This window comes from Balaenoptera acutorostrata, chromosome 9, assembly GCF_949987535.1.
Source record: "Balaenoptera acutorostrata chromosome 9, mBalAcu1.1, whole genome shotgun sequence".
In the NCBI taxonomy this organism is placed as follows: Eukaryota; Metazoa; Chordata; class Mammalia; order Artiodactyla; family Balaenopteridae; genus Balaenoptera; species Balaenoptera acutorostrata.
Genome location: NC_080072.1, coordinates 10,201,253 through 10,222,239, shown reverse-complemented (window position 1 = coordinate 10,222,239; position 20,987 = coordinate 10,201,253). Strand labels below are relative to the sequence as shown.

Here is a 20,987-nt window from a genome sequence, read left to right as displayed (position 1 = left end):
GCGGGGTAATAGGCCATCTGTAGACACCAGAGAGCTGCTGATTATGGAAGTCATCAGGGTCAAAGCCATTCAGGACAGACAGGGCCAGGTGCCAGCTCTGAGCAGGGAGCCCAGACTGAAGGGTGTCCAGCCAGAAGTTAGCCCAGAACATGCCACCCACCCTGATCCCAAAGCTGATGAGCTGCCTGGGCAGCCATGAAAACGATCATGTCCATCAGGGCAGCAGGAGCCCAGGAAAAGGAGGAGCTCAGTTGGAGGGTCTCTCCACCAGGAGTGTGGAGCGGGGGCAGGATTAGGGACGTGTGATGATTAAGTGCAGGCCTTGACCACTAGTTACTCTTATGAATAATGCATTGTTGTGCCTTGGCCTAAATCAGCATCTTATTGTTATTAATAATACACGGCTGCAAAGAAGCTGGGGTTGGAACGGTGTGCTGTATTTTATCTGAGGATCTCAGAGCACTTAAGAGTTCTTCATGCTGATGACTCAACACTACCTCCCCAAGTCATAGGCTTCCTTACAGGACAGGGCACCTGTCCTGCCCTGATGCCCCCCCACCTGAAGCTTGGAGCCATGAAAGCCACAGGGGCTAGGAATCTTCTATCCTGGGATTCAGATTCTTGACTTGAGCTTTTGGTGGCGGAGGGCGTCCACTTAATCTTCACCAGCTCAAGGGCTCTTGGGGATGCAACATAATGTGAAGCTGCTCTCAGAGATGATCAGGAAGGAGGGATATAACCAGTGGGAATCCAGGTGTGGGAGAGGTGGATGGAGAGAGACCACTGTGGATCTGAACCCAGTTCTGCCACCCACTGTCACTGTGGCTGTGTGACCTTAGTCAACTAACTCAATTGCCTGGCCCCAAGTCTCCTCGTTAGAATATAAGGTGTCTGAGACTCCCTCTTGGAGGTGCCATTCTTTCATATTCTGGGGGTAATTTTTGCACCACAAATATTTGGATGGATTCACAGAGCCCGCTGCTCTGAACTCTGTCCGCGGTGCTGAAACAACGATCGGCCCACGGCCTCTGTCCGTGGTGCTGAAACAGAACTCGGTCCCGAGACTGCCCCCTCCTCCAGGCCACCCCGTGCATTGCCCCGGGCGAGCGGAATTCAGGAAACGAGAACCTTTTTCAGGACTGCAGCGTAGCGGTCCTACCTTACTCTGCTAATCACTCCCTGATAAGTCCGAAGCTGAAGCCACAGCAGTGAGCAGCCCGACCTCAAGAGCCCCCTTTCTTGGATGAGGTCCGCAGATACCAAGAACCCCAGTCAGCAGCCCTACTCCAGACAAAAAGAGTTTCCCCGCTAATGTAAATGCCGCATCCCATTCCCTCAGGGGACCCCGCCGCACTGCCTCCTGGCGGCTGGCGCGGGTACTGCGCTCAGAGCAGGAACACAGAAGGTCCCCAGCGGTGGCGCTGGGCGTGTGGGGAAGGAGAGGCAGTCGGTCGGGCCCTCGCCGCCCCCTCACCCCTCCAGGGGCAATCTGGAGCTCTGAGCTTGCAGTGCTGCCCAACACCCAAAAGCTCCAGGCTGTCTGACTGTTTTCCAGCCACCCTGGGGTTCCATGCTGCCCCATTCACAGCAAAGGCTCAACCCACATTGCTGGACCCTACCAGGTGAAACTTCCTGTTCCCTCCTCCAAGGTGGGTGGGGTAGACCTGTTTAAACAAACACAACCTTTTCTCCCGCTGCTGGGCCAGTCCTAACGAGATGAACACAAAGACCTGTAATACCCCTCCACCAGGGCAGAGACTCTCTACCTCACACCCACTCACATAAGACACTTGCCCACAGCTCTTGCCTAGGAAGAAGCGTGGGTTGGGGGAGAAGCCCACAGCTGCAGCCCACTCCTCTCCTCCCACCCCACAGGAAGGGGCACTTTGAGAAGCAGATCTGCTTGGTTAGCCTCACTGGGTGTAGAAATTCCCCTCTTCCAAAAACAAACAGCAAAACAAAACCACCTGAAGACAACCCCCCAAATCAGCTTCTCTGGATCCAGGCATGGAGTAAAGATAATAGCCTTTAATTACAGTAGATATAGCTAATAGCAAATATTGAGCATGTACTGTAGGCCAAGCACTGTACTAAGAGCTCTGCGAACATTATCTCATTTAGCCTTACCAAACCTTCCTCCCCCAGGAAAGCATCATGATCAGCATCCTACAGATCAGGAAAGTGGAGTTCAGGGAGGTGAGGTGACCACTCAGGGTGGTGCAAGTACTGAGACTGGCATGGGAAACCACATCTGTCTGCCCTTAATCTTGCAGCTCAGCTGGGTCTACCTCACCATCCTTCCATGTTCTTCGGGAAGCCTCAGTGCCACTTAGGTGTTTCCAAGACTACCCCACCACTCCACGATCCTCATGTCTCAGCTGAGAGCCACATGGAGGAAGAGAGTAGCACCTCACACTCCCACAGCACTTTGCAGCCTGCAAATTGCTTTCATAGCCACTGTCCGAATCAGCCCTCATGGCACTGAGGCCCTCCTTTGATTTTACAGGAGAGAAAAAACTAAGGCTCAAAGGAATAAGTTTTGTCCCAAGTCACACAATGAGTAGTGGAGCCAGAAGTCAGATGAAGATGGTGGGACTCCCAGCCCAGTGCTCTCTCTCCCCCATTCTTCAAGGCTGGGGTCCTGCAGGCAAGCCAGAAAGGGGGTCTTAAGGGCTTTCATCTCAGGTCAGGCTTCCTGAGGCCCTGACCTGAGCTGCTTCCCTTCTCCTGCTCCCTAGGGGCCATCAGTTGGCTCAGCTCTAACTTGGAGTCTCGAAGTCTCATTCTAAATGAAATTTTTTTCCAGGCAATTACTTCCTGCTAATTAGGAGGCAAGATTGCCAGTCCCTGGGCCCTGGGCTGACCCTTTTACTCAACTCACAGGGGTGGGGGGTTGTTGAGGTACTCGGTAGCAGCACCAGCCACAGAAACTGCCTGGATCGGCCCCATCATTTGAAGGAGGCCAGGAAACTTTTGAGGGCAGGGGGACTGCTGGTGGAGTAAGAGGCTCCAAGGAATGGGAAGAAGGGAGGTGGGGATGCTGAGGGGGGAGGGACTCTGAAGTGGAAGAGAGCCAGGGGACAAGAAGCTGGAAGGAGCCTAGACGTGCCGTGCAGAGTAAGAGAGAGACCTAGGCTCAGCAGCAGCAGGGGGGGCGGGAGGATCCAGAGAAACGGGGACACGTCATAGGGAGGAAAAAGGAGGCATCTCAGGAAGCAGGAAGACAGAAGAGGAGGGAGAGATCTCCCTTCTGCAGAGGGAGGAAAGAAGGCACCCTGGAAAATGGTCAAGATTACAGAAGTGGAAGAGGTAGAGACGGGGAGATACTGGGAGACTCTAGAAAGGGGAAGGAGGAATTACTAAAGGAAATCCCTGGGGAGAAGGGGAGGAGAGCCGGGGAGGACAGCTGGAGTGGCAGCTCCCAGAGCCCCAAGAAGGGCTCTCTCTACATCATTGTCCTTGAGCCTCCCCCAATGTCAGTGCCCAGCCAGTCGGGCCTGCACGCCCTCCTACGCAGCCACAGGTGTGGGCGGGCATGATGGCAGGCCACCAACCGGCTCAGGCCCCAGATGCTCCACTCACCCAAGGCAGCCAGCCGGCTTTCCTTCCTGCCAACCTGCCACCCCCTCCAGCAGGCTAAGCCAGGACCATCCTGGGTCACAAAACAACATGACCAAGGGGCTCTGGGGCTGTGTGGTCTAGCCCCTCCACTTTACAGAGGGAGGATCAAGGCCCAGAGAGGAAAGAGTGCTTGTCCAAGGTCATAGAGCAAGTGAGTGATAAGGCCAGGTGAAAAGGGATCAGGGGCTAAGTTGCAGTGGTGGGTCCTGTTCCCTCCTGGGCAAAGCCAATAACAGGAGACAAGACAGGTCTTGGTCGCCAGCAAGTCAGTCCCTGATCAGTCTAAGCTCTGTGGAGTGTGGGGTGGCAGGCAGAAGGGAGTGAGGGTTGCCAGGGGCTGGAAGGGAAGCAAAGGAAGTCACCATTTATGGAGCACTGGGTGGGAGGGTTCTGCAAGGGTTATAATTGCAGCTAACATTATTGAGCACTTACTAGGTACAGTGTTCCCACCACTTAAGACATTACATGCAGATCTCATTTAATCCCCACGATAACCCTATAAAGTATGTATTACTGTTATTCTCTTATAAGGAAGAAACTGAGACTCAGGAGGGTTGAGCAATTGGCCAAGTCCGCAGACTAACCAGTGGCCTGGTTCTAACTCAGGCGGCTGGCCACTGCTTTGAGGACCCCTCTACGCCAGCATTATCTGAAGATGCTCAAATCCCAGAGTTCCCAAGATCCCAGCCCAGCCCTGGCAGAATCTAGGCCCCAAATGCCAAGGGGGTTACAGTTCTGTGGTATGGAGGTTTCTTGTGGCCCAAAGGAGGTCTCAGACTTGAACAAGCCCTGTCTTAAGGTGCTGGAGTCTGGATTCTAGTCCTGGCTCTGCCACTAACATACTGTGTGACCTTAGGCATGTCACTTGCCCTCTCTGGCCTGGTGCTCCCACCTATATCATCAAAGGGTAGGACCAGATAACAAGAGCTAGTATGCACGGTGCTAACTCTGTGACAGGCATGGTTCCAGGCAGTGTATGGGCATTAACTCAGCGAACCCTCCCAGCAGCCCTCTGAAGTAGGAGCTATTATTGTCTCCATTTTACAGATGGGGAAATGAGGCAATGAAAGGTTAAGTAAGTTGCCCAAGGCCACAAAGCTAATCAATACGTGGCCGATCTGGGATTCGCACCCCATTGCTTTTGATGCAGAGCCCCTGCTCTGGCTGCTACTCTGCATTATTTCCCTAATGACTCTCTCAGCCCCTGCTTGGTGCCCCAGAGAGATCTGCCTATGTCCCTCTGCACAGGCACACGTGCCATCATATTTCCACATGGGAAGCACACACACCGTCATGTGTCTGCATGACACGACATGCGTCTGCTCATGCTTCCACGCCTGCTCCTGTGCTTCCACCCAGATTCTGTCTGGAATAGCCACACACGGCCATCCGTGTCCGCAAGAATAGGCCAGCTCCGGCAGGCCCACATGCACGCATACACACGGACGGCCCCCTTTTCTGGGCTGACTCGTGGAAGCCGTGTGCCAGGCTGCAGCACATGGCCATGTGGTAGTGATGTGGGCCACCACGCCCCTTCTCATCTGCCCCCCTCCAGTGCCTGGGTGGCTCGCACGTCACATCCCGCACCTGCCGGCACCCCCATCCACGCTGCCTTCCTCACACCTCTCCTCTAACAGAAGCGGGCACCTTCTCCAGGAAGGAAGCAGGCACACGCCCAGCCTGGCTCCCACAGCCCAGAGATGCCAGCCAAACCGGGGGTGGAGAGGGAGAAAGAGGCATCGATCGGAGGCTCTGGGGGCCCAAGGTCCACGGTTCCTGTCTGAGACTAAGCCCTCCCTTAGGTCTGAGTGCCAGAGCTAAACTCTCAAGACCCTAGAGATGCCAGCTCCCCTTTGCATTGCCAGATTTGGAGCCAGACGGGGGACCAGGGGACAGTGGCTCTGCCCATCGCTCCCGAGCAGGACTGTGGTGCCGAGAGGGCTTCTCTGCCCAAGTTACCATTGCACCCCCTACAACCCCATCCCTGGTCCCTGCTCTCTCCTCCCTCTGCCCAAGCATCTCAGAGTTCTGGGTATTTTTAGGCCTCAGCTGACAGGCTGTGAAATCGCTCCCTTCGCACCTCCCTAACCAGGCGGGGGCTGGAGAGGGAGGAATGGGGTTCTGTGGGGGGGGTACACACACAGCCGATTCATCAGGCTCCTCCAGGGCTGGCAGGTGCCAAGCAGGGAGTAAGGGGTGCCTCCCCTTGAGTGAGAGGATCCTTCCACGGGGCCTGGAGAGAGGGAGAGGAGACAGGGTGGGAAGGAGGCTCCGCCCCGCTCCAGGGACCTGAGAACAAAGCTTTAGGGGACACCGAGAGCGCTAAAGCAGGCGCTGGGGCCAATACTGATTCCCAGCCCTCCCTTCCGAGTGATGGGCCGAGAGACAGGCTGGCTCAGATCCTAGTGGGATAAGGGAGGCACTGGACAGTGTCGCCCAGTGGTTAAGACCTAGCTTTGGGGGTGAGGCTGACTTGCAATCTCATCCCTGCTCTACTGAGTGACCTGGTGAGACACTCCACCTCTCTGCGCCTCAGTTTCCTTATCTGTACAACAGTGGTAATGATATCTCCCTGAGAGACTGCTGTGAAGATTAAATGAAAGATGTATGTGAAGAACAAGACGGTCTGTGGACCCACCAGGCACGGCTAAGAGATTCTCCTTTGCTGCTTTCCCTTACCGGCAAATCCTCCTAACTATTTCTTCTCTGGGCTGCCTTCCTTACCGTGATCCCTGAGGCAGGAGCCCATAGTTCAGCCTAGCTCTTTGGTGCCTGCTGGACCCTCTCCCGCAGGGGAATAAATCCCCAGCTAAGGTGGTTAGAAAACGTAGACCATCCCCACCCCCCTGCTTCCTGCTGCAGGGCACACATACACATCACGTGTGCACACGGACCCAAATGCCAACATGCTCGCATGCTGCCAGTGCCTGGGTGTGAGAGCGTTTGCTCTGGGATGGCCCCCTAGGGAAGTGGGAAGATGTACCCAGGCCCTGCTGTGAATGGGCCCCTGTGCCAGGGGCCGTGGGCACGGGGAGGGGGGCGGCCTGCCTAGTTGCTGTGGAGACAGGTTGGCTCTGGCGGGGCTCTGGAGCTCAGGCCTGGCAGCTGGAACTTGAGCTGTGCGGCTCCTCCAGGGCTGGGCCCTGATGCCCACGGTGGGGGCAGGGGGCGTGGAAGCGATTCTCAGGAACCTTAACCGCGTTTGCTGAGCCCCTGGGCCTGTCCACCTTGGCTCTACGTTTCTCCCTGGGAGGCTTTCTCTGATACCCCAGCCCCCTAGGTAAGCCCCCGGTGGGGAGGGGAAATCTGTGCCCACCTGCGCCAGGCTGTCCCCTTGACTGCCCATTACCCACCACAAGCTTTCAAAGGCCAGGGCCCCAGACCACCTGGTATGGGTGCTTTGGACACAGCCCTGTGCAGGTGAGGGACTGAGGAGGGTCTGGGCAGAGGTGGGAACAGATATGTTAATGGCTGGGCCCCCAGCTCCAGATATGGGCCTGTCTCCAGGCTTCCCACCCTCCACACTGCCACCGAGTTAAAGTTCTTTATAGAGATATGCTTGAAAGCCATCCATGGCCCACCATTGCCCTAATTAAAAAAAAAAAAAAAAAGTCCAGCTTTCCTATTTCAGAATGCCAGGACCTTCATAATCTGGCCCAGCCCACCTTTCCCAACCCTCAACTCCTGCTATTGCCCCCCAGAGGCCTTCCTTCCAGCCCCCCACGCTCAGACACTCACTGCTTTCTCGACTGGCCAAGACCTGTCACACCTCCAGGCCATTGCATGTGCTGTCCCCACCACGCAGAATGCCTCCTCCCTGCCTGCTCACATGGCAAGCTCTTATTCTTCCTTCAAGACCCAAAGCCCCGGACCCAACGCTCATGCTCTTGGGTCTGGTGGTGTGGCTGGAATCCCAAATCAACTTCTAACTGCAAGTGCCCCCATCCCAGGGTGGTCTGAGGATGGACAAGCTAATGTACGTTGTGGCACCTATGGAACGCTCCACACATCTTTGCTGTTTTGATGGTAACTGACAGACACTGCCTCGGTGAAGCCCTCCCCAGGCCTCCTCCACCAGGGCTGAGGCAGGCCTGTCCTCCTCGGAGCTTCCGGAACCCTCATCCCACACATCAATCACTCGCTGCAGGGTGATGTTGATAACAGCTGCCGTTGACTGAGTGTTTACTATGTGCAGGGCTTTCTGCCAAAGATGTTTTCTGCCTTATCTCATCCTCCAACTCCATGGGAGGTAAAAACCATCATCATACCCATTTAACAGAGGAGGAAACTGAGGCCAGGGTGGTGAGTAACTTGCTTCAGGGACACAGCCGCAAATGTCTCTGCCAGAAGCTGTTTGAACCCAGAGACCTAACTTAAGCAAGCCATCCCCTGCTTTGCGGATGTAAAGTGCACAGCACATACTGCAGGCTCCACAAATAAGAACTTGCTATTATTGTCCTATTGTTATTATGAGGGGAGGAAACAGGGTATGTTGGGTGACCTAAGAGGGGCTTCCTTAGGCTGAGCCCCCTATAAAGCAGGGGACTCCCATTTTCCTGTAGAAAGAAAGTGAGGGCTCAGAGGGGCCCTTGGCCTGCCAGGGACTGGGGTTGGGATGGCAAGGATGTGTACAGGGAGCCCCAATATCTGGACCCGGTGGACCTGAGGAACCTGAGGGAGGCTGGAGTGAGCGAGTGCTCGAGGGTTTCATGGCAGGCCCAGGTTGGGCAGAGCAGGAGAGGGCCTGCCGGGCACTGGTTGAGCTGGCCACCACTCTCCGGCCCCACTGACACCACCCCGTGGTAATGAGACGGATCCAATTTGTACCCAGGGCCCCGCCGGGAGCATCTGCCACGGCAGGGTTTGAAGTAATTTAATTGGACACATTAGCCACACAGCTCTCTCCTCTGCTCCCCTCGTGGAGGGCCTCAAGCAGGCACCCCTCGGGGCCTCCCACACCCGCCACCCCGCCTGGCTGGAAGCAGGGTGCTCTCTTCGCCAGCCAGCACTGTGAGACGGACCTGCTAGGACGGACCCCTTGGCACCCCACCTCTCTCATTTTGGGGGCTCCTGAGGGCTCTAGAACCACAGGGCTGGGGTTTTGGCGTTCTCTAGGCCCAAAGTGCTCCCCTTTCTCTGATGCAACCAGCAACTCCCAGCTGGGGCTCAGACCTCTCCCGCCTGCCTCCTCCGATGGGCAGAAAGGGTCACCCCCTTTTCTCCCCGAGCCAGCTGGAGAACTCCAACTTCCTGCACTCCAGGAAGAGCGTCGAAGACAGAGGGCCACTACCAAGATTGAGGTTGGGGGGGCAGTTCTCTTAGGGCTCTGGGAAGGGGTGCATACACACACACACACACACACACACACACACACACACACACACACACTGAATCAGACAAACACATATGCATGCCCAGTTACACACACACACGGACAGACCCACATGCTATTGTGGTCATGCCTGTGTCTGTACAGGCCAAAGCTCCATCCCACCCCCACCCCCCATCCACGCCCGTGCACGCCACACAGCCAGGTGAGGCCCTGCTCCCAGCAGATGGAGTCCTCGGAGGCAGCCAAGCTGGCAGGTGGGAGGGTGTGGCAGGGGGCAGGCAGGGCCCCTCGAGGGCACAGGCCCCGCCTGGCTGGGTACAGGGCCAGGGGAGCTGCCCTCCCCAAACGCTTTCCGTCACAGCTCCCTGGGCACCTCGATGCACCTCGCTACAAATCCACTCATTAGCTGCTGTGACAGCGGGCATGGAGCTCAGACGAGCAGAGCTATTACGGCCGTCCAGCTGCCACCCGCGCACACACAGGTACACTCGCAGCGCAGCGCTTCTGTGCACCGGCCCCGCCCTCCCGCTCCCTGGGTGCTGCAGCCCCACACACTCAATCCCTCGGATATGTCAACTCCCCAAATGTCCCAGCTCACCATACCGGTCGGCTCCCAGCCCAGCCTCACAGGCGACACACCTCTTCCAAGGGGCTCCTCCAGGCAGAAGCTGCAGAGCCCCCCAGGGCAGGCCCGACATGCCAGCCCACTTTCTGACCAACTGGGTCCAGAGTTCCAGGCACAGGCTCTGGGCGCCGTCCAGCCCCTTCCACAGGTCCCATGCTGCCTGCCAACTCCATTCCAACCCCTGGGGAATTCTGCTGGGTGAGACCGAAGTCCTGCCCTCCAGACACAAGTTGGACAGGGCCCAGCAAGGCTGCCGCTGCTGCCCGGAAGGTCAGGGACGTCCACGTCCACGGAACTGGCAAGGCCCACCTGGTACCACCGGCTGGGGTCCCCTGGCAAGGCAGGTGGGCACCCGGGCTGGCCTGGCACAGGCTGGCTCTGGCACCTGGCCAGACCAGTGACCGCCCCAACAGAGAGCGCTGACCTTACCGGCGGCATGTGCCACCTGCCCGGCCCTGCCCAGGGGACAGGGCGCCGGCTCCACGCGGGGCTGCCCGCACCCACCTGAGATGCCTCCGTGCCTCCGGGGAGCCTGGGCAGCCAGCTCCTCTTCCAGCCAAGCGTCCTCTGCTCAGGACTGGGCCTCCCGCATGCCCCCCCGACCCCGAGGGCCCCCCACACACCACGAGGCCCCCCTTACCACTCCTCTCCCTGCTGTTCCCAGCCTCACTCCCCTGCGGGAAGCAGTTACTGAGAACGGTCCATCAGATTCAATAAAGATTCAAAGCCCCTGAGAGAATGGGGGTGGGTGGGCGGGGAGTGCGGGTGGGGAAAGGAGGAGTGGGAAGGGGGGGACCACACACTCTTCCTCTGCTGGTCCCTCAGGCAGGGCTGGAGGGGGTAAGAAGGGGACAGTCCTCCACTGTCACTCTATGTTGCCTGCAGTGCCCCTTGGGCCTGAGCTTGGGGTCAGCCAGGGGCAGGGCCCAGCTGTCCGGGGCCTGTCTTTGTTCGCCTGACACCCACCTGTTCCTCTGCCTTCCAGCTGTCCCTCACCTGTCACCTGCTGGCCTGTGGGCTCCCACCGCAGTCCAGTCTGCTCTAGCCCCTCTTCCCCAACCAGGAGGCGCTTTGAGGCTCTCTCCCTCTCCACCATCCCCCAGTCCTGAGCACCCAGCCTATCAGTCAAGCTGTCCCCACAAGGCCACTGAACAGCATGATCCAAGGCCAAGGGGCAGGGGGCAGTCCTGTCTCCCTGGAAATGCTACAGCCTGGGGGCACTGGCTACCCTGACCCAAACCCCTCAGAAGTCATACGTCCAGCCCTGCATTTTGGACCTGTCCTGCCCCAAGTCCCCCTCACAGCCATGGCCCGCTGGGAGGTCACTTGATCTTCAGTCCCAGACTGTGAGCCAAGCCCAGGAGGCAGGCCAGGGAGGTCTGAGCCCATGCAGATGGGGTAGCTGGGGGTGGGGGGAGGGTTTGTCAGTGAAATGGTCAGTCAGGTCTCCTTGGACAGCCCCACACCCCAGCCCCTGTCCCTAAACTTGATGGCCCTCACAGCGTACACCGCTGATCTGCCCTTTCAGCCCCGATTCCTGCGCCACACGCTACCCAAAAGCCTCTGTCTCTAACTTGTGCCCAGTGGGTGGAGGGTTGGCCTGGACAATCGTGTGGATCCTCCTGCCTTGAGAAGACCCTCTGTGCCAAGGCCCCCTGGCCCATGCAGAGGGTCCCCCACACTCCCTAGGAATGACCTGCCTGGAAGAGTTGCTGTAGGGGGCAGAGCCCACTAACAGGTGGGACAGACAGAGAAGACTTCAAGTACTGCTATCCCCAAGGACAAGTTCATAGAGGGCTGGGGGCAGGGCTGGCAGCCCTCAGGACCTGAACCCTCTCCCAGAGCTGCTGCACCAGCCCAGACTTTGCCTCTCTGGCCTTGCTCACCCACAAGGTCACCTCTCCCTCCCTCTCTCCCTGCTGCTGTCCTGCCTGCCCACTGCAACACTGACCCCTGCGGGCCTGACGAGGCCCTGCCCTGCCGGGGGACAGGGACACAGGGAGGCCTGGCCAGGCCAGCTTTGGGATGGACAGAGGATGGAGGCTGAGGGCCGGGAGAGGGCCGCCTGTTTATTGGAGGGGACAGAGGGGAGATTGCAGGCATGGCTGGGGGGAGGCGAGGCAGAGTTTGGAACAGAAGCGAGGGCGGGGGGCTGTCTTCGTTCTTCACTGGGCTGTGGCTTTTCCCCACAGTCCCTTGCTTCAGCCACAAAAGATCAGGAAGAGAATTGCCTGGAGGCTAGGGGCCCACAAGGGGAGGGAACTGCTCCTGTCCCCTGCCAGGATAAGGGTCTTAGCAGCAGGCTGAGCCCTGTGGGGACTTGCAGAGTGCATGGGCTGAAGGAGGGGGTACACAGGGACCTTCTGGAACCATCCTGGAACAAGAGGACAGGAGATTAAGATTTTTTTTTAAAGGATTGGGCCACAGGTGTTCCAGGCAGTGGGATGAGGGGATGAGGATGTAAATGGTACTGGCCTTTGGGGGACCAGAGGGATGGGCCTGAATCACACGGGAATTAATTTGCATATCTTACTCCCACCTGGTGCCTGCCTTGGGGGACACATACCCTACCCGGGCGAGCAGGGTCTGGGGAGCCTGGGGTGAGCTGGGGCAGAGGGGTGGTGGTGGGAAGTCTGGCTTGGAGCCGAAGGGATTATAGGAGGTGGGCCGGGGTGCCAGGGGGCACAGAGGCCAGATTGAGGCCCCCAACCCCCTGGCCCCTCAGAGATCCCCAGGGGACTAGGATCAAAAGCAAATTCTGCCCTCTCCAGCCTATGTCTGACCCCATCCAGCCCAGTGTCCACATCAGAGAGAAGTAAACGTAAGGCTGGTCTGTTTCCCGGTCAGAATTGCCCCTGCCACAGGACTAGTGGGTCCTGCAACCAGAGTGGGCAAGACAGGTCTCCAGCCCAGACAGCAAGGCCCATTCAAGGGGGAGAGGGAAAAGTCTGGGGGCCGCCAACACACCAGGGGCAGCACTGGGTTCCAGGCCCTTTGCCCAGAAGATGCCAAGCACATCAAGTTGGCCTCCATGGAGAGGGCAGAGGTCCTTGGAGGAGTGGTGATGTCATGGTGCCCAGGCGTGGGAGGAAAAAGGAGGGAGGGAGAGGGGACGAGGGCAGGGCCCCAGGTCACTGGCCTAACAGGAAAGGGGAGGCTGCCAGCCTGGCAGGGCAGGGGGAGGGGAGTGTCCTCACTGCATCCCCCTTCCATCTTCATACCCTGGAGCTGGTCTCTGAACTAAGCTATTGGCTTCTGAGAGGGTGATCCAAGCAAGAGAACACCTCTGTCTTTGGTCCAAGTGCTGGAAGCTGGCAGTCTCTTGGGGAATGATGCCAGGGTAGGTGACCTGGGTCCAGAGAGATGAAGGGAGGGGTCTCCAAAGGCAATGTCCCTTCCGCCATTACCTAGAGGACATTCATAGATGGGCATGAGGTTCCAGAGAGGGAGACTGAGTCTCTTTCACCCATATACGCAAGCACTGAATGAGTGCAATGCCTGGCACCCAGGAGGTCCTCCTCAGTGGGCTCGGGCTGCCACGACTTGATGAGGGTAAGAATGGAGGCAGGGACAGGCTGAGGCTGCCCCTAGAGGGAAAGAGCAGATGTGGGGCCGGGGCAAGAGTGGGCAAAGCCGGCGCCCACTGGACTGCCCTCAAAAGCCTTGGGGCTCTAGGCCCCTTTTGTGGAGGGCCTTAGAGCTATCCTTTCCCCCAGGACCCCCAGCCCCCAGAGGTTAGCAGGAGTAAGCCTAGAGGCTCTTCGTCCAGGAGCAAGTCCTCAGGCTGAGGTGTCGTGCTTTTAGCATCAGACAGAAACCCAGAAGCGGAGACCCTGCTGCCAGAACTGGCAGACTGCGGGTGCTGGGTCCGGGGTGGGGCACCCCAGGTGGGAGCTGAGACTGAGACTGGGCAGGAGCTGCAGGCGACCTGCCTACAGGTGGGCGCTGTGTGAGGAGGCATCCGGAGCCAAGGAGGAAATGGCAGAGCAATTTCCTGAGGAAGGTGGAAAGATTCCTTGGCTTGGCTTCCAGGATGCCAGGCAGACGTGGGCTCCCAGGCCACTCCCCGGCTTGGGCTCAGGAGAAATGCAAAGCAGCACGGCCCCTCCCCCTGCCACCCCTGACAGGACTGGAGTGAGTTTGGGGTTCTTTGCTTCCCCCCTCCCCAAGCCCAGGAGAACATTCCCCTGGTACCCCTATTCTCACCAATCTGTGCTCTCTTTCCCTTCAGGTACCCCTGCCTCCCTCCTCAACGTTCCTGCGGCTCACCACCCCCTAGAAGCCCCCCTCCCCTGCTGCTGCACCAGATTCCCACTTGCCCCCTGGCACCCTCTCAATTCACAGTTGGCACCGCCGATGTCACTCTGTTTCCCGGTGCCCACAACCTTGGCCGAAAGCTGCCCGGGATCCTTGTTCTGGGGTCCCCTAGCACTGGCTAGCGGGAAGCACTGGTGCTGGGGACCAGGGGGTGCCTCTGAGGGCACTGCGGGGGCAGCGGCTCCTCGCTCCGCCACACACGTTGTCCTTGGGCTGCTGGGGGTGGGGGGGAGGTCCTTGTGGGGACACTGCAAAGCCGGCGCCCGGCATCAAGCTTGGCAGTGCCCGGACTGCGGGGGGCCGGGGTCCGAGCTGCTGCCGCTCAAGCCCGCGCCCCCGGTGTGGGGCGACCCTGGGTGGGAGGAGTCCGTGCGGCTCCGGCGGACAGCAGCCCCGGGCTGGGGCTCCGAGACGGCTCCCGGAGCTGCCGCCGTCCTGTCCGCCGGTTCGGGGCGCCCCAGCCCGCGCGGGGCCGCGCTTACCTGGGCTGGCCGCCTCCGGGTCCCGGTACATGGTCCCCTCGTCGCCGGCTCCCTCCGGGCTCTTCAGAGCCGCCCGTGGCCGCGCGTTGCTCCGCCGCCGCTGCAGGGCATGGGGCCGGGCGACCCCCGGGGGCGGGTCCGAGGGCGGGGGCCGCGCGGGCTGCACCGAGCCGCCGAGCCGGGGAGCGGGGACCGCCCGCCAGCCCTCCCTCCCGCCCGCCCGCCGAGCACGCTGCAGCCGCCGCCGAGCCGCACCGAGCCTCCTCCCTCCGGCCTGTGCGCCGCGTGTGCGCGCCGGAGCGTGTGTGAGTGTGTACGAGGCCGTGTGTATGTGTGTGTGAGCTCGTGTGTGAGCGCGCCCGGGGCACCGCCGGCGCCGCCCGCCCGCTGTCGAGCGCCTCTGCCACCGCCTGCTGCCCGCTGCCGGCCGCGCGCCGCACTGCAGCCCGCGCCCGCCGCCGCCCCGAGGGCACCACCACCGCCGCCCCGCGCCCCGCCCGCAGCCCCCGCAGGGAGGGCACGGAGCCCGCCGGCTGGGCTCTTTGGGCCTGCGGGTCCCGCCGCACCGATCGACCCACCCCACCGGTGCGCCCCTGATGGCAGCGGCTTCGAACCCCGCAGGGCGGCGGAGCCGGCCACCTCCTCCGAGGTGCCCTTTGACTCCGTTCCAAAAAGCGTGGAGATCCACTCCGGGTTTTCCGCTCGGTAGCGGCTGCAGGGCGTCAGCACGGGACTCGACAGCGCGGCGTCCCGGGCAGGGGAGCTGGCGTGTGTAAAAACCAGGAGTGGATTTTTGCCAGCGCTGAGCCTGGGTCCACCACTCTGGCCATCCCCAGAGCTTGCGCACAGCTGGAGTCTAGGAGCTCCACCCTCTATGAGGGACTAGGTCTAGTGATCCTCCCCACTTAACCCAGCCGCACAATAGAAGAAAACAGACCTTTCAGCCTCTGCCCCTGCTTCTCTCGATCCACTCCTCCAGTGCCCCCCTCCTTTTCCTTGACCCCAGAACTTAAGGGGGTAAGAAGGAAAGGCCTCCTTCCCCTTCCAACCCTGGGGCTCACTTGGCCCTCTCTGCCCCTCTGTCAGCTCAGCACAGTCCAAATCAGGTGAACCCTAATTCTCCTTTCTCTACAGAATTGGAACTGTTTGATTCTGGGGCAGGGAGGAGAAGGGGCCCATATCCCAGGGCTTTTAAAAGCCTGGAACTGAACCATTGGTGGTTTCAGGTACATCCCCCCCCCCCACACACACACACAGGCACACAAATACACCTCCTACACAACGAGATACGGACGCTGAAGCATCACACAATACAGGGCATGCCCCTACCCTGAACTGAAGGGAATAAGCAGGAGGGCAAAATCCCTGGGCCTGCCACAGCATCCTCCCCTCCCCTCCACCGAGAATGCAGTTCACCGGTGAACCAGGCTTTCCAGAGTCAAGGATTCCTACTGTCACCTCGAGAAACAGACTCTATACTGCTCAGCTCACCCCCAGCCACACCTCCGCCTTCCCACAGCATCCACAGGGGCAAGCTTCCATCTCAAGTCTCCCCCAACACACTGACACACACAAACCATCGCCTTGAACTCACATGGAGCCTCTTACACACACACACACACATTCACCTCCACCCACAGCTTTTCTGGTTGAGAAACAGACAAGGAAATTCCCCCAAGCAAACCTCCATGAAGACTGTTCCGGTGGAGGACAGATTTCCTTGGATTGAATGTTCTAATTAAAAAGGGAAGGAAAAAAGTCAACTGTAGGTTCTAGCCCATAATTCCTCAGTGGCCAGAAATCTCAGCTCCTCATCCCCTGGTCAAGGGCCATTATGTTTCACACACCCTGCAGCCAGTCTCATCCATGTGCAGCCAAGAATTCAGGCACTATCCACACACCCCTTTTTGGCAAACCCCAGAAAGCCAAGCCAACAGGCTGGGACTCCAGGGTCTCCAGGCTTGCCTTGTTCCTGCTCCCACCCCCAGCTGCCTCTCTCACTGCCCTAGTGAAGAGCAAATAGTTCATCCCTCCCCCCCCCACCCTGCCCCAAGTTCTCTACTTGGAGCACAGAACCTACTCTTGATCGATTTTGAATGCCATTACTGTCATTTGTTTATCCTTAACAGGGACACCACATACTCCCCATTCCCATGTTTTGCCTGTCAGGGAAGTTCTTCTAGATGTCTAACCTTGAACCATTCTCCTGAATTTGAAGGCCATTCTCTCCTGCTGAAGCATCATTGAGAGCCAAGCCAACTGTGAGCTCCTGTCCTCTGAGCACTCACGGAGGGCTGGGCACAAGCAGGAAATGAAGGCTGGGGGAGTGAGCAGGTCCTCTGAGAAAGGAGATCAGAGTGTGTGAATCACCCCTGTTCTGCCTGGTCCCTTGCAGATGAGGGCCTGGGGATTTGGCCTCTCCCCTTCCCATCCCACTCTCATTCTCTGACGCTGCTGGCCCCTGTGTCCTGGGTTCCATGTCGTGGCAGGAAATGCTGGCAGCACCTGGTTCTCCAAGGACTATCACAGTGCTTGCTGTGGACCCCTCAGGCCTGCTTCTGATCTGGTGCTGTCTTCAGGGTCCAGGTGTCCTGGGTCGGCTTTGGGAGGGATGCAAAGCAGGGAGGGACGTTCTGTCCCACAGAAGCAGATGCCAGGCCTGCACTCTCCTAAACAGGGTCCCTGAGGCCATCTGGCTCTGTTGCTAGGTCACGGCAGGAGGCAGGGCTCCTGGGTTCCCCTCTGGCCTCCACCTGCCATGGTCTCCAGTGCTGCTATCTCCCCACAGCTCCTGTCCCCCCTACCCCGCTTTCTTGGCCATGGGCTGAATTATTAATAAAATGCTGAGGAAGCTGTTTGTGCAGCTCACGTGACAGAACAAACACACCTCTCTCCTCGCCACCATCCATGTAGCAAGACACTCAGGCTCAGCATCCCCCTGATGTAGGAGGGGCAGGCTCAGAGATGGGCCAGAAGGCAGCTGTGCAGGGCAACAGCAGAGCCTGCCGATGGGCCGGACCAGGAGCAACCTGTTCCGCCACCGTGTCTCCAACCGCGCAGCTACCCCCGCCCCAGGCTTCCCCTTCCTCATCTACAGAGGACAAGAGTCTGGACAAGGTAAAAGCACAACATTAACAGACGTTATCTCCCCAGAAAGGACGCAACGGCAAGCCCCTAGAAGGCAGCTGCAGTCCTCTCTCTGCCCACCTCCTCACAGTGGAGACCCAGTAACCCCCGAATCTCAGAGGTCTACCCAGGGCCCACACTTCTGCTGGGTCCTGCTTTGGAGGCCTGATACTAAAAAGGCAGGGTATGGCCCACAGCATCCAGGGAAGAATCCTAGACTTAAATTCTGGTCCTGCCTCTGCCACTGCCTAGCTGTTTGGCCTCGGCCAGTTACTTGACACCTCTGGGCCTCACTTTTCTCATCCATAAAATAGGGCTCATAGTTGCACCACATGGGTCTGTGAGAATACACTGGGGAGACAGCAAGGCAAGGGCTAGGTGTTTTTCTTAGTTCCCTGGGGGGTGACCCCAGGGACCAAAGACCCTGCTCCAAACTGACGTCTCATAGCCCTGGGTCCCCATTCCACATCCTCGGGTCATGTCGTAGGGCCAGAAACATTCTCTTGCCAGAAACCCCTTCCCCACTCCCAACCCCACCCACATCCTTTCTCCGTGTAACCTCCTCCCCTTCCAGATTCTGGCTCTGAGTCTCTCTGTCTCTCCATGGTCACCCTGACACCCTTGAGGGCTTGGCTCAGCAGCTCAAACCCCCGTCACCCCAAAAGATGAAAGCTAGTGCCCTTTCTCCTTGCCAGTCCCTGCTGGTCACAGCCCTACCCTCAGTCAGAATCTTGGCCTTAGGCCTCTGTTTTGAGACACCCCTACCTCAGTTTCAGGCAACTCTGGGCCCCTGAGACACACAGAGCCATGGGGGCTAGTGAGATGCCCTTATCAGGGTGCATTGTGGAAGCACCTTGGCTTGCCGATTACAAGGTGAGTGACCTGAGGTAAGTGATTCCATCCTTCCAAGCCTCAGTTTACCAGTCTGTACAACAAGGATGTTGATTTTTAGTCTTAATTTGGCCTTGGACTCCTCTGGGAATCTAATGAACTCCATGAACCTCTCTTCCCTAGAAAAACACATATTCAAATACAGACACAACATTCTGTCCATAATTGGGTGACAGAGAGTCCTACAGGTTCCAGATAAAAATCCCAGACCCAGAACTTCCCTGGCAGTCCAGTGGTTAAGACTCTGTGTTCCCACTGCAGGGGGCACGGATTGTGTCCGTGGTCGGGGGAACTAAGATCCCACGTGCAGCGCAGCTTGGCAAAAAAAAACCCCAAAAACAAACAAAAACCCTGACCCAGAGATTTACAAGGTCTCTTCCAGCTCTGACAGTCTGAGCCCAGTTCTCTGCCCTACTCACCCTCCCCACAGTGATTCCTGGGTCATGGTGGGGGAGGGCTGGTGGTCTAGCTCCACCATTTCTCCCTCCTGCCTCAGCAACCCCTCCCCCAGCACTCGCTGTGGCTGGAGCCAGCTTGCCGGCAGCTCAGACTAACATTTCAATACCTCCTGGAGCCTACTGAACAGGCTTCACCTGCCTTTCAAGGTATTTAAAGGTTTTTTGACCAAATGCTTTTTGATCCTCCGCTGATGGGAACCAAGCAGAGGCTCTTTCACCAACGGCCCCCCTCCCCCCCCATAGATTAGTGACTAAGAGCTCTTTTGATATTGCAGAAACCTTCTGTGGTTTGTTCAAAGCCCTGGCCCTTGGGGCCACCTCCCCCAGAGACCCAAGCCGGTCAGCTCCAGCCGCCCCCGCCCACCCCCAGCAGTGGCCTAGTTAATGGGGGCTACCCAGCGTTAGACGGCTCTGCCTGCAGTGGCGGGACCCCAGACCCGAGCCCCGCTGGTAGAGGGGCCAGTTCAGTCAAGCCCCGCTCCTCCCAGGGAGCCCCCACCCGGTCCAGATAAGGATGAGGTCGGAGTAAGTATCCCCCAGACTCCGGCGGCGGAACACGCCTCTTCTTCCCTCCCTACTGAGGCTGCATAGACGGGCACGCGGCCCAAGGGATCGATTAACCTGTTTCCAGGGTCCAGTAAAAGAGCCCTTAGCCTGAAGCTGAGAAGGGGAAAATGAGGCTTTGAAAAGTCTCAGGTACAGGTCTCGGTGTGTGAGGGGACAGGAGCCGGCACCCACCGACTCAAGACCTTCGCCCGCTCTGCAAGCCCCCAGCACAGCCGGCGCCACTCGCCCCTCGGCGCTCCGGTTCCTGCAGGGCTGCGCAGAAGGCGCCCTCTGGGGGGGGCCCCTGCTGCGGAATCCGTGGGGGGCGGGGGACGAGGCATCAGGATCGGGGCCATCAGCCCCCGCGACGGGCGCCCCCAGCGCGGCTGTCCTTCTCGTCAACTTGGACGGACCCACCCAGAGCGCCCGGAGCTGAGTCTCGGGCCGGGCGGGGGCCGAGGCGGGGATGCGCGTGCGCGGAGGGGGCGCCGCGGAGCCCGCGTGAGCTGGTGGATTACCGCGTACGGGAGAGGAGGCGTCCGGCGTCCGCGTCCGCGGCCGCCCCGAAGGAGGAGGCGCCGGAGGCGCGGGTGCACCGAGCTGGAGACACGATACGCCCGCCCGGGGTCTGAAGCCCCCAACCCCGCGCCCCATCTGGAGTTGAAGACTGCAGTGGGTGTGGGGTCCCCTTTCTCAGCAGGTGAAAGGGTTATCCGCGCCCAGAGAGCTGTGACTGCCCCAGTTCCACGATGCCTGGCTCTGCGCTTGGGAGGGTAACAGGAGGGGCCTCAGCACTCCGGGAGCTGGGAGAGTTAACGTTGCCAGGCTCCCTTCCTCGCTAAAGGCTCCGGGGGCTGCTGGGCTCCTTGGCCCGGCCAGACCGAGCGCCAGAATCCAATCCCGGCCCTGTAATAATCATAATAGCAGCAGCCACCATTTATTGAGCTCCGAGGGCCTGCCAGGCCCAAGTGCCAAGTGCATAACACGCATTACCCCACTTAATAGTCACAGCAGCCCGATGAAGAAGTCCTGTTGTGATCCCCTCGGGAAGGCGAAGAGGCTGAGGAACAGAGGAGGTGTGGCGCACGTCTGAGGTCACACAACCAGGAAGGGTGAGGGAAGGGGCATTCCCCCCTCCCCCACCTCCCTGGCCCGGACCAGTTCTAGAGCCCAAGCACTCCAATCGCTGGCTTGACTGCCTTTCACCTTGGAGCCTTCCGGAGGCTGGGCAGGCACCAGGGTCCCTCCGGCCCCCACTCTTGAGAGGTAAGGGGGGAGCAGAGGTAGGGCAGCCCTGGAAAAGAGGGAGAAGATGGGGGAACCACCCCCATCTCTCTGGCGGCTCCGTTTCCTCCTGGCTCCCTTCTCTTCCTGCTGCTGTACTCCCACAACTGTGAGAGTCCTCCAAGGCTCTGTTCTCAGCCCCATTTTCTTTCTCACCCCACACTCTCTCCTGCATGAGCTCATCCACTCCCAGGGCCTGGGCTTTTGCTTCAGCCCAACTCCCAGCTCTGTCTCTGGGGCCCTGACCTCCCTCCCAAGCTGGCATCTGCCTTCCTAATGAAGCATCTCCACCCGGGTGGAGTGAA

The 20,987-nt window shown here is 59.1% G+C and overlaps 1 protein-coding gene across 8 annotated transcripts in view; it reads right to left on the bottom strand.

Moving 5' to 3' along the window:
* Nucleotides 1-14,791, bottom strand: part of SYT7 (synaptotagmin 7) — a 59,839-nt gene extending 45,048 nt beyond the window's left edge. For all 8 annotated transcript variants that reach the window (XM_057553101.1, XM_057553105.1, XM_057553103.1 and 5 more), the window contains exon 1: nt 14,378-14,791. In XM_057553101.1, the coding sequence (XP_057409084.1) occupies nt 14,378-14,408 (31 nt within the window). In that variant the 5' untranslated portion in view covers nt 14,409-14,791. The remainder of the gene's footprint in view (nt 1-14,377) is intronic.
* Nucleotides 14,792-20,987: the final 6,196 nt, after the last annotated feature.